The 13113-nt window shown below is 53.1% G+C and overlaps 1 protein-coding gene across 1 annotated transcript in view; it reads right to left on the bottom strand.

Moving 5' to 3' along the window:
* Positions 1–13113, bottom strand: part of LOC123757283 (uncharacterized) — a 255142-nt gene that overhangs the window by 228088 nt on the left and 13941 nt on the right. Inside the window, 2 exon segments of the mRNA XM_069323847.1 lie at positions 4109–4273; positions 7206–7316. Of these exon segments, the coding sequence (XP_069179948.1) occupies positions 4109–4270 (162 nt within the window). The 5' untranslated portion in view covers positions 4271–4273; positions 7206–7316.

Raw genomic sequence — 13113 nt, 5'->3', positions numbered from 1 at the left:
TCTGCTGGAAGGCGCCAACCAGGACTACTGCACTAGAAAAGTAGCCAAAAGAGGAAACAGGAACAATAAAACCGGCCAAAGAAGCAAAGAGCCCAAAAAGGAACCAAACCGGGCGACAAGTAGCCCAACAGTGCGACAAGTAGCCCAACAGGGTGACAAGTAGCCCAACAGGGCGACAAGTAGCCCAACAGAGCGACAAGCAGCCCAACAGAGCTACAAGTAGCCCAACCGGCTCACAAGTAGCCCAAAACGCCGACAAGGACGAAGAGCCGACAGACGTTCCAATAATGCGGGAAGTAGTGAAAAACCTTCCCAAACCCTCGAGAACACAGAAGCCAACACTAGTCCCGAAGGCACACAAAGGCGCAGGTGCACCCGAGATCAGAAGTCACGTAGAACCCCATCGAACGGGGAAACATGACGAAAACACCGTCCCAAAAAAGGGTGGGAGGAAACATCCACCCACAGGACGAAACCAACCGACTCAAAGGCCAAGGAACCGAGCCCGGGGAGGGGCCGACGCCCAACAGCACGTACGGCGAGTGAGGAGGAAAGACCCCACTCCGTATAACCACAAGCCCCGCCTAGAGGGGGATAATAACCCCCACGGGGTCCAACGGGGCCAAGGCCCCCCCAAGTCAGCCCCTCCCCAGCCCCGGGAACCTACACGACAGGCCCCGGGGCCGAGCCGTTCCCCCAAAGCCCCGGCCGTACCAGAAAACCGGGGCAGCCGTGAAAACACTAAGGAAGGGAGCCCACTGGCAGACTCATACAACACGGCTGGAGGAACAGGCTCAAATGCCCCCGTCACTACCCCGGAAGGGGAATTCCCGAGACTGCCCGAGTCTCAACACCAAAAACCCCGCCCCGAACCTACAGACAGTAAGGAACCGGATGCAGGCAGGAAGGGGGATCCAGGGGAAAGACAAGGGGGCGTGGAAGGAACCAAAGCAACCAACACCCCCAAGTCCCAAAACGAACTACAACGGGGCAGCCCCGGGGCTACCGGGGAGGAAACCACGAGAACGTTGCCATCACCAAGGCTCAAGTGCAACGCCCCTGCTGCCCGCACCCGCTTTGTCAGCACAACTGGGTAACCGAGCCACAACGAGCAACCAAACTCGCAGGACTCCGGGTCGAAGGTGTCACCGACCCCACAGGCAGCAGACGGAGGCAAAACAGAGAGTCACCCAGAGACAAAGGGTGAGAGCAACCCTCAAACTCGCTGGAAGCGAGGGGGGGCTCTGGCGTCACATCCATCGGACCCGCGCGCCCCCAGGGGTTTCCCAGGGTCCCGAGCGTTTACTATAAGAGGACTCACGCTCAGGTAATCCCAGGCAGGGTACTGCTAACCGGCACCCAAAGCTACCAAACAACTTTCTAAGAGCTGAACCCCCGGGACGTGTACACTCATGGGGACCTAGCAGGGGGTACCACCAGAAAATACTCAGGACACAAGGGGCAAGAACGAAGGCAGACCCCCCCCCCCCACCAGGTAGATAAACAAAAAGAAAAAGTATACCCAGCAAGAGGACAGCGTACCCAAGCGGAACAGAGCCGGCCGCTATGATTGGTAAAGACAAGCTGCACAGTACCCTGCGCCCCACCAGTGCAAAAATTGCCCCTTACTCTAAGGTGAACAAGGGAGACAGAACACCCGAGCACACAAAGAGCGGCCGAAAACCAAGCAGTAAACGGCCAAGCAGGGGCAGGACCCAAGGAACTTGTGGAAGGTGGCCCCAAGCCCCAAGGGCAGTACTTACAGGGCACCTAGGGAAGGGAACCCTAGGCGCATGCAGCCTGAGTACTGGAGAATCACTCCCGGCTCACGCACCACCTAGAAAACAGACACCACACTCTAGGTACGGTGCTGAAACAACCACTGGAGCCGGAGCACATAACTGGTGCCTATAGCATCAGCCGAAGAACTGATGGGTGGATAGCCGGCGTGGGAGGTCTGGGGCTCCCCCTTCCCCCTCCCAGGGAGGGGGGAGCTGCGCAGACAGCGGCGCGGGTGACGTATGACGTCATACTAGTTTCCTTGTTTTCTGTTGAAGAGTTCTATTCACTAGTTCGGCTTTAGGTAGCAATTTTCACCAGAATAGGGGTTTGTTTTCGGAATGCTTACCTTTCTGGATGCTTGACCCGGTCGATGGCAAACATAGAATGCTTCCTACCACACGGGGGTTTCTATAGGCCATTGCTCCCCTTGCCTCTCTGAGGGGGGCCAGGTTCTGGCCGTGGTCCCTGGTAGGCCCTAGAACTCCATACACATGACTGATGCCAAAGTCTGACATTAGCATATCAGCCGGTAAAGCTCTGGGGAGCCGACGGGGCTCCCCCCAGAAAAATAAAAAAAAAATTGGTGTGGGAACACTTTATTTTCTGTGCACTGCCACAATGTCACAATAAACGCAGCACAGCTTTAGGTTAAGCAGACTGTGCAAGCTGCAGTGCAGCCAGGAGCAAGGCAGAAAGCAAGATAGAAAGCCCATGAGTCTCACCTGACCCTAAGAGCGAGGACAACCACAAGCGAGGAAGTACTCTAACTGGGAGTGTTTCCCGAATGCCCCAGAAAAGATAACCCTGACCATGCAATGGCAGTATTCATGGAGCACCTATTGAATGTGTCCCTAAACGCATGCAGCTCCAGTACCCAGGAATGCCAGGCCAGCACACATACAAGTGCAGGGACAGCCGTACAAGGCAAAAATCCCAAAACAGAAAATTGAGGCCTGAGGTGACATCTGACCGCCAGGACCATCAGTCAAGAACTGAATCTTGGGTAGCCGGGCTCACTCGAGCCGTGGGGCATATTGTTCTAACGAGCGGGGCGGTTAGTTGAACAAAGTGTTGCTTGTTTGTTTTCTTTATGTGGGGGTTCTTTTGCTCTTTTGAGGATGTAGGTTGCATTTTTCAACCAGACAGGGGTCTGTTTTGTTTCATCTACCTTTCTGGGTGCCTTCCCTGGACAATGGCACATATGATATACTTTAAATGTAAATTATTCATAGGCCATTACTCCTTGGCCTATGAACTGAGGAGGCCAAGTTCTGGCACTGGTACCCAGTGCCAGACAAGAACTCTGTGACTGATGACTTCAAATAGGATAGCACTATATCAATGAGATAGCTTCAGGGAGCCGATAAGGCTTCCCACAGAAATTACCATATTCACAATTATTTGTCCTACAACCAGCATAATTCAAATTTCCACATACACAAACACAATAAATCAGCAATATAACTCAAAACAGAAACTTCAGCTTTCTACTTTGTTTTAGTTTGTCTTCTTGTTTGATACTGTTAATCTAGACATGTGTAGTTCTTGAACACTGATGCAACCTAATCTCCGGTTATCTTGATTCCTGTTCGGATATAGCAAAAATTTTGCCAGAAAATCCTCCAGACTTGACTTAGACTCGATGCCAGTCTGCTTTATCCACCAAATCTCCAGTTATCCAGATTTCTGTCTGCATATGGTGAAGTTTTGCCAGAATATTGTCCGATAGGTGATTTTGGCTGGATAATCCATATATTTGGTTTAGCAGGTGTTGGATAATCGAGCTCATACAGTATTGGGGCAAGAATGATGGCCTCCCCAACGACATCTAGAACTCAAGATTGTGAATAGCCATATGGAATACACAGTGACAATGATCCACTTTTTCTAGAGAGTCCCAGAAAGTCTGCCCAGGTACCAAGGCCTCCTGATCTTTATGGCTGAGATTAAGATCATGTAGCATAGTAATTAGTGTATTGATGAGAAGTATTATATTTATCTGCTCTGCTCACTTATTATTAGCAAACAATCTAAAGGAGGGAAGAATGCGGTATTTCTAAATTTCTTATTCATTAGATTGCAATAATGTATCCTTGTCTGGGCATGCTGACTTGTTACCAGAAGTCTGGTGTTGTCACAGTGTCCTTTACATCATGGAGATGTAAGCTGAAGGAAGCCACTGAGGTGTATTTTATAATGGGGCATTTTATTTCATTCAACACTATTGCTTTCACTGCAACTAAGGTAGAAATTATTCATTTTGTTGGTGGTACTGTGTTATACCTGCAAAATATATATAATAAAATTTAAAAATATAATGACTTACTTTGAAAGTATGTTTAGTTGTTGGTGTTGGAGCCTTAGGGACCAAGCGATGAAGTGTGATGGCAGTCGGAATTCTAACTCTATGGTCAAGGTTTCGAGGGGATAACTGTTGCCACGACCACTGCTGATACTGAGATGCCTCATCTGAGTCGTGTTTCTCCATTGCCTGTTAACATTTAGCAAAAATCAACGTTGAATATAATGAAACGCCAGTTTCTGGATGAGCCACAGAGGCTCCTGAAGCTATCTCAACTGATTAAGTACCATACTACTCTGAGTCATCATTCCCAGAGTTCATGCATGCCTACAGAGAACCATGAACCAGAAGTCTCCTCTGAGAGGTGCAGGGAGAAATAGCCCATGAACACTTTACATTTGTCATCTTCCCATCGCCTAAAGAAGCACCCAAAAAACCAGCGTTGAATATAATGAAACGCCATTTTCTGGGTGAGTCCCGGAGGCTCCCCAGAGCTATCCAGGCTGAATGGATATGTATAACTTTCTGGCATCAGTCAAAGTGCTAGGAGTTTTTGCCTACCGGGGACCACGAGCCAGAACCTGGGCCCCCTCAGAGAGGCACGAGGAGCAATGGCCTATAGAAACCCCCTTGTGGTTGGGAGCATTCTATGTCTGCCATCGACCGGGATATGCACCCAGAAAGGTAGGCGCCCCAAAACCAACCCCTATTCTGGTGAAAATATTGCTACCGAAAGCCAAACGAGTGGACAGAACTCCCCAAACAAAATTATAAAACTAATATGACTGTCATCACTGTCGCTGTGCCACCATCTGCGCAACCCCCCCCCCCTCTCCCCTGGAGGGGGAAGGGGGAGCCCCAGACCCTCCATGCCAGAGATCCAACTGGCAGTTCTTAGGCTGGATGTCAAAATACGCTAAAAACACCGCTGACCTGGAGGGAGGGAGGGATGCCGGGGAGCCCCCAGGACTCACCCAGAAAATGGCGTTTCATTACATTCAACGCTGGTTTTCTGGGGGAAGCCCCGTCAGCTCCCCGGAGCTACCTCACCACAAATAAGGAAAACAGGGAAGGAACCGGGAGGCAGACGCCACACGCCCTAACCGTAAAAATCAAAACCACAGACAAAACAAAGACCAAAACGAGAAGAAAATAGACCACCCAGGCCAATGACCAGGGCGGCACCAGAACGCAAGAGCAGGCCAGAGGGGAAACAGCACCTAGGACAGCAAGCGGAACGGAGCAGAAGGAACCGCAATACCGAACGCAAGCAGGAGCGGCTCAGCCTAGCCCAATCCAATACGAGGTAACAGGACACGATCCCAGACGATGGTCCCGGAACAACCCCCAAAGGGAAGACAAGCCAACCCTATCAAAGACCAAAGGACCCTTTGCAGAGATAGGAAAATCGGAAGGACCGCCAGAAAAACCACACACCGCCCCCGAGACGAAACACGCAGGTGGGAGACCAATAACGAACCAACCAGTGCCGACACAACCGAGAAACTAGCACCACGAACAAAAGCGCAAAACGCGGATCGAAAAACAGAGACCCCGCAACCCAAAGGAGCAACGTAACCAACTCCAGCAGGGAAGAATAACGCACATGTCCCTGAGGCATCCAAGAGAAGAACTACCCAGGATGTGAACCGCAGGAAAGCAAACACACCTGTTCCGGAAAAGGAACAAAGAAAAACCTGAGCCAGTACTGGAACCCAGCTACCAGGTCCAAGAAAAGGAACCAGGAAGGTAGGAGCGGCAGACCGAAAGTCCACAATCCCCCACAGACAGTGCAACACCGAAGCCTGCAGTAAGTCACACAGAAAATCGCAGGAACTCGGTACCAAAACGGAACACCGAAGAAGTCCAATCAACACACTACACCAAACACCCCAGTTAGGAGCCAGCGACACAACCCCGCCAAGCGGGGAAGAGGAAACCGGGCAGGAGCAGTGATCAGGGTGGTGGAGAGAGTAGATTACCCCAATAATATACTCGCTCCAAACGCATTAGCTGAACTAAGAGAAGCAAAGCTCTACATAGCACCAATTATGGAACTCAAACCTTTCCTTACTACCAAGTAAAATTCCTGCCAACCCGCGGAGAACGGGAGGTGTTACCCGAGCATATAAGCAGCAGAGTAGCAAATAATACAGCATCCAGTTTACCAGCAAGTGCAGACTAGAACAGACACTTGCGAGATACTGTACCGACTTTCAGTGCGCTGCACTTGTACCATTTCCCGCCAAAGTACCACCTGCATACTACTGTATACGCAACAAAATATACGTAGTCTTTTAGTGTTAGTGTTTATAGTCACCAAACTTTACGAAACAATAGAACTGGGACAGTGGCACACGCCACCCTTGCGGCACATTTCGGACACGAAACAATGGGCATAAAAGGGAAAAGTGTAGATGCAGGAAAGACCGGAGGAAATACCGGCACGGGAACAGGGTCGGTGATTCGCGGAACCAATCGCCGCGTAACGTGGTAGTGGGGCCTTACGATTCGTTCAAGCGCGAGCTGGATATGCAGAGGAGTGGGAATGGGTGGTAAGAACTAAGAGCAGCCTCGTACGGGCCAAGAGGCCCGCTGCAGTTCCTCTGTAATTACCTAAGTGAAGTTACAGGATGAGAACCACTATTCCTATGTTCATATGCACAAGGGGACACAGGAGGAAGCCTAGCACTCAAAGAAGCCACAGACACGAAAAAGAACCCAATCAACGTCAGAGGGAAAAGGAAGCGGAAAGCACTAGGAAGCTATGTGGTGGAGGCAGACTCCACCCACAGGAGCAAACGTAGAAAAGACAGAACCCAGGAGGCTTGGGAAACTACACAACCGTCAACTGACAGGAGAGGCGGGGCCCAAGAGCCAGAGCTCAACCCCCGCAAGCACAACTAGGCAAGCACCCCACCAAAAAGCGAGAATCAGCACACCTGGCCGACAGAGGCACCAGACATGACAATCTCACTTGCAAAGCAGTGAGATTGCTCACTGCTCTGCAAGTGAGCAATGCCACAACACAGACGAGCCAAGTAACATATCAGGAGCAGCGCTAATGGCGCGCCCGAAAGCCATGCATACTAGAGGCAGTAGGCATGGTATGTACCATTACCTGAATAAAATGCGGAAGTCTAAGGAGAAACACGTCCAGAGGTGCGTGCCCCGCAGAAGACTGAGCAGGGCAGAGGGGGAGGAGGAGGTGCCACGCCGAGCCATCCCACACCTGGAAGCAGAGGAAGAACGAAGTGATGCTCCCAGATATAAATCCAGAACACCCTCAGCATCCAGAGGGCTATGAATGGAGGGAGAAAACGAGCAAGAAGCCATAGAAAACCGCGAGAAATGACGCGAACACACGAGCATACTGCCCATAAACAAAACGCACACCCCGGCCCCAGCACACGAGATACGAAACGCACCACCTGTCCACCGGGTGGTGTGGCTCGTACACCAGGCGGACACACATATCGTACACACACAATGTACAGACACATCATACAAACACCAAGAAGGCGTGCGGAACGAAGACGAAGAACGGCAAAACTGGAAGGAGAGACGACGCAAAAACAAAACAAGGCAAAAACAAAGCGAAAGAAAACAGAGGACGGAAGGTAACGATCGAGGCCAACAAAAAACCAGAGGGAAACCACATCGGAAATCAACAGACGTTCCAATAATATTGAAAGGTATGAAGAGACTCGCGAACCAACGAGAACCACGACAAGCACCCCTGATCAAGGGACACACAGGGGCAACGATACAAAGGGAACAGTATCGCGACGAAAGAGCGAAAAGGGGGCGAAACACACCCCCAGGAATGACGGGACCGACGAACCATGAAGGAACACGGAACCGAACCCAGGGAGGGGTATACCCGAAAACAACAGGAACACAGAAGGGGAAGGAACAACCCCACTCTGAGGAACTGCCAGCCCCTCACTAAGGGTACAAAGACCCAAGAGGGGCAAACGGGGCCAAGGCCCCCCAGGCAACCCCTCCCCAACCCCGGGAACCTCGACCGCATGACCCTGGGCTGAGCCGCACCCCCAAAGCCCCAGCTAGACAAGGAAAAGCCAGGGCAGCCGTGCAAACACTAAGGAAGGGAGCCCACTGGTAAGACCCATACGGCACAGCTGGAGGAACCGACTCGAATGCCTCCGCCGCCACCCCGGAAGAGGAAAACCCCCCAGACCTCCCGAGTCTCAACCCAACCAGACCCCGCCCCAACCCCGAAACCTGCCTACGGTTCGGAGCAGGAAGCAAGGGAGGAAGTGTGTAGAACAGAAGGGGAAGGGGAAGGACAAGGAGCGGAAGGAGCCAGAGCCGAAGCGACCCCCACCCCAAAGTCCGGACCCCAACTACCAAAACAGGGCAGCCTCGGGGCATCTGGGGCCGCAAACAACCAAGAGCGTTGCAGCAAGAAGCAAGCAATGCTGCAGCCGCCTGCACCTGATTATCATGACCAGTGGCCTGGGTAAAAGAGCACGTACCGACAACACCCGTCGTACGACTCCAGGTCACAAGAAACAATAACCCAACAGGCAGCATGGCGGAGGCACAACTGGTGAGTGTCACCCTGAGACAAGGGGACAGAGCAACCGTCAAACTCGCAGGACGTGAGAGGGACTCCGAGGACACACCTATAGGACCACGGAGCCCCCGTGGGTTTTCCCAGGGCCCTTAGCCATTGGTACACGCTAAGGGAAAAGCTGAACCCCCGGGACATGTCCACTCACGGGGGCCAAGCGAGGAGTACCACCAACAGAAGAAATCGAAAGAAAAATATCTAGAACAGGAATGGGGGGCAATAAAGGCAGACTCCTACCAGGCAAAAACAAAAACAAAAGAAAAACCCCACAAGAAGACAACGTACCCAGGCGGAACAGAGCCGGCCGCTGTCATTGGTGAAAACTAACTGTGCGGTACCCCACGCCCCTACCAGTGATGAAAACTACCACTTACCCAGAGACAAACCAGGGCAACAAAACCCCAGCCGACTCCAAGGGCGGCCCTGGTTGATACCTGGTTGATGGAGTTCTGGGAGTTTTTCTACTCCCCAAACCTGGCCCAAGGCCAGACTTGACTTGTGAGAGTTTGGTCCACCAGGCTGTTGCTTGGAACGGCCCGCAGGCCCACATACCCACCACAGCCCGGTTGGTCCGGCACTCCTTGAAGGAAACAATCTAGTTTCCTCTTGAAGATGTCCACGGTTGTTCCTGCAATATTTCTGATGCTCGCTGGTAGGACGTTGAACAACCGTGGACCTCTGATGTTCATACAGTGTTCTCTGATTGTGCCCATGGCACCTCTGCTCTTCACTGGTTCTATTCTGCATTTTCTTCCAGTACCGAGCAGTAAAGGACACAGCGGAGGTAGAACCCAAGGTGACTTGTGGAAGGTGGCCCCAAGCCCCAAGGGCAGTACTTACAGGGCACCTAGGGAAGATAGCCCTAGGCGCATGCAGCCCGAGTACGGTGGAATCTTACTCCTGACTCACACCCCAAAGGTAGAGACAGTCCACACCACAAGGCAGAGAACTGAAACAAAAACCAGAGCCAGAGGCACTCGATTGACCAGTAATTCCATCAGCCAAGAACTGCCAGTTGGATCGCCTGCGTGGAGGGTCTGGACCTCGCCCTTCCCACTCCCGGGGAGGGGGGGTTGCGCAGACGGTGACGCGGCAACGTGATGATGTCATGCTAGTTTTATCATTTTGTTTAGGGAGTTCTGTCCACTCGTTCGACTTTCGGTAGCAATATTTTCACCAGAATAGGGGTTGGTTTTGGGGCGCCTACCTTTCTGGGTGCATATCCCGGTCGATAGCAGACATAGAATGCTCCTAACCACAAGGGGGTTTCTATAAGCCATTGCTCCTCGTGCCTCTCTGAGGGGGCCAGGTTCTGGCTCGTGGTCCCCGGTAGGCAAGAACTCCTAGCACTTTGACTGATGCCAGAAAGTTAAACATATCCATTTAGCCTGGATAGCTCCGGGGAGCCGATGGGGCTTCCCCCAGAAAAGTAGACAAATAAAAACAGACTACTGTAGACACTCGCTAATCCGGAATCCGACCATCTAGAAAACGCCCTAGTCCGGCCAAAATCGTGGCCGGATAAAGTTATCTCACCACCCGGCCAAAATGTCCATGGGAGCTGGACCAGCGGGTGTTTGGCTGGATCAGTGGCCTAACACTCGTTATACACCACCACCAGGAAGGGAGGGAGTCACCCTCCCTTCCTAGTGCACTCACTTCTCACTTCCTCACTTCCTCTGTCTTGCCCACATTCACTGCCTCCCTCCTTCCCTCCCCAAGAGAGCCTTCTGTAGGTGGCAGTAGATTGCCAGCCTGGAGAATTTCCATCTAATACAATAAAGCATTCATAAAACCAGCGTTGAATGTAATGAAACGCCATTTTCTGGGTGAGTCCCAGAGGCTCCCCGGAGCTATCCCAGGCTGATATGCTAATGTCAGACTTTGGCATCAGTCATGTGTATGGAGTTCTTAGGCCTACCGGGGACCACGGCAAGAACCAGGCCCCCTCAGAGAGGCAAGGGGAGCAATGGCCTATAGAAGCCCCCGTGTGGTTGGAAGCATTCTATGTCTGCCATCGACCGGAACAGGCACCCAGAAAGGTAAGCGCCTCAAAAACAAACCCGTATTCTGGTTAAAATTGCTACCAAAAGCCGAACTAGTGGATAGAACTCCCCCAACAGAAAACAAGCAAACTAGTGTGACGTCACACGCCGCCGCGCCGCTGTCTGTGCAGCTTCCCCCTTCCCGGGAGGGGGAAGGGGGAGCCCCAGACCTCCACGCTTGCTACTCACACTTCATTTCTTGAGGCTGGATGTCAAAAACGCGAAAAAAAAACGCCGACCGGAGGGAGGGAGGGATGCCGGGGAGCCTCCGGGACTCACCCAGAAAATGGCGTTTCATTACATTCAACGCTGGTTTTCTGGGGGGAGCTCCGTCGGCTCCCCGCAGCTAACTACCCACAGACGGAAAAAGAGGGACTTACCCAGGAGGCGGTCGTCGCTCACTCCTCAACTCGAAGCCGAGACAACTGGCTGCAACCGCCGACCCAAAGCAACACAGGCCCGACGGGGCCCAGGGACATTCACAAGGTACCGAGCAGCCAGGACCCTGTTCGACCGCCCAAATCCTCACGCCCAAATATCAGACCAAGACATATTTCCAAAGACGGCAGCAAGAGCCGCGAACTTACGAACGTCATGGGCACGGGGATAGACCGCAGGCTGGCTGGACTATTTAATAACCCTGCGGACGACCTGGGAGACCCGAACCCGCGAACAGGGAAGAAGGGAAACCGGATCAACCCACAGCGCATCCCCAGACACAGAAGCCGTGGCGCGCAAATAACGGCGAAGCGCCGCAACCGGACACAAAACATGATGCACCCTCGGCCTGACCAACCAAGCATCAACCACCCATGGACCCCTCCGGAACGCAGCAGTCTCATTCGTCGCCAGAAAAGAAGGAGATGGCTGCAAGCGAACAAAACAATCACCACGACCAAAAGAGCAGAAACCCCTGCGCCGGAGGAGAGCATGAAGCTCCCCTACCCGACCCCCAGAGGCCAAAGCCAACAAGAAAAGTGCCTTGGAAAAACAATCCTGGACCGAAGGGGCCACAACGAAACGAGGAGATGAAAGGAAAGCGAGCACTCTGTCCAAAGACCAGGACGGCTCAGGCGGCGCATGAGCAGGCCTGAGGTGAAACAATGCACGAGACAGCTTGCGAAACAGCGCAGACGTAACATCGATACCGAAGGCAAGCTGAAGCGGCTCCGCCAGCGCTGCACGATACGAGGCAAGAGTGTTAGGCATAAGATGACGGTCCTGAAACAGCCACGAGAGGAAGGACAAGACCACCCGAACAGACAAAGAACTAACACGACAAAGACGCAAAATGAAACAGAAGAACAGCCAAGAAAATTCATACTGCCGCCGAGAAGAAGCCCTCAGGTGGGACACCAACAAGGAGGCCACCTGATCACCATAGAGATGATGATAGACTCGAGTCAAAAAACCCATACACAAAGAGTTGAGAAGAAGATCGAACCAGCCACGTGACGTACCGGCCCGATCTGCTGAAAGAGGCGGAGCCGCAGGAAAACCCTCGGGTTCGGACACCGAGCAACCAATGCCTGAAACCATGGCTGGGCCGGCCACCAAGGGGCCAGAAGGACAACTCTCCCCTGGTAAGTCTCTAAGCGAGTCAGGACCTGGAGCAACAGCCAAACTGGGGGAAAGAGGTACAGAAACCCCCACCTCGACCAGTCTAGCCGAAAGGCTTTGACCCCGACGGCCTCGCAATCGGGGAAGGGCGCCGCATAAACGGGAAGACGCCGCGACCAAGCCGACGCGAAGAGGTCCACCTGGGGGCACCCGAACGTCAATCAAAGCCAACGAAAGGACTCGTCGTCGACCGTCCACTCCGTGGAGAAGGGAATGAAGCGAGACAGGGAGTCGGCCAAGACATTGGACACGCCCCGTACGTGAACCGCCAGGAGAGCCAAACCCCGAGAACTCAGCAGACGAGTCACCCGAAGCGACCAACCCCCAAAGAGACAAGGACCGCATCGAACCCCCGCGGTTCAGGCAATGAACCACCGGAGAGCAGTCCGAATGGAGCCGAATCGTCGATCTGTGGGCCACCCGAATCCTCCCCAGAGCAAACCACACTGCCGCGAACTCCCGCACCGTGCTGTGAGCTCGACGGAAGGACGGATCCCAACGCCCCTGGCCGGCCTGGTGAGCACTGGTCACAAAACCCCAGCCGAGAGATGACGTATCCGTGTACACATTGAGCGAGGGCTCGGGTAGGCGCCAAGGCACTGAACCCCGAAAAACCCGAAGAGGAAGCCGATGACGCAGCAACCGACGCAAGGCCCCCGGGGGTCGAACTCTGCGATCGCGAGAGAGGCAGAAGGGGGGACCCGGGAAGGAACCAGAACAGCCGACGAAGCCAAACCCGACCCGGTGGATACACCACCATCGCAAAG

The sequence above is a fragment of the Procambarus clarkii genome, chromosome 13 (genome assembly GCF_040958095.1).
Source record: "Procambarus clarkii isolate CNS0578487 chromosome 13, FALCON_Pclarkii_2.0, whole genome shotgun sequence".
NCBI lineage: Eukaryota > Metazoa > Arthropoda > Malacostraca > Decapoda > Cambaridae > Procambarus > Procambarus clarkii.
The sequence above is the reverse complement of the archived record's forward strand: the minus strand, read 5'-3'. Positions and strand labels throughout refer to the sequence as shown.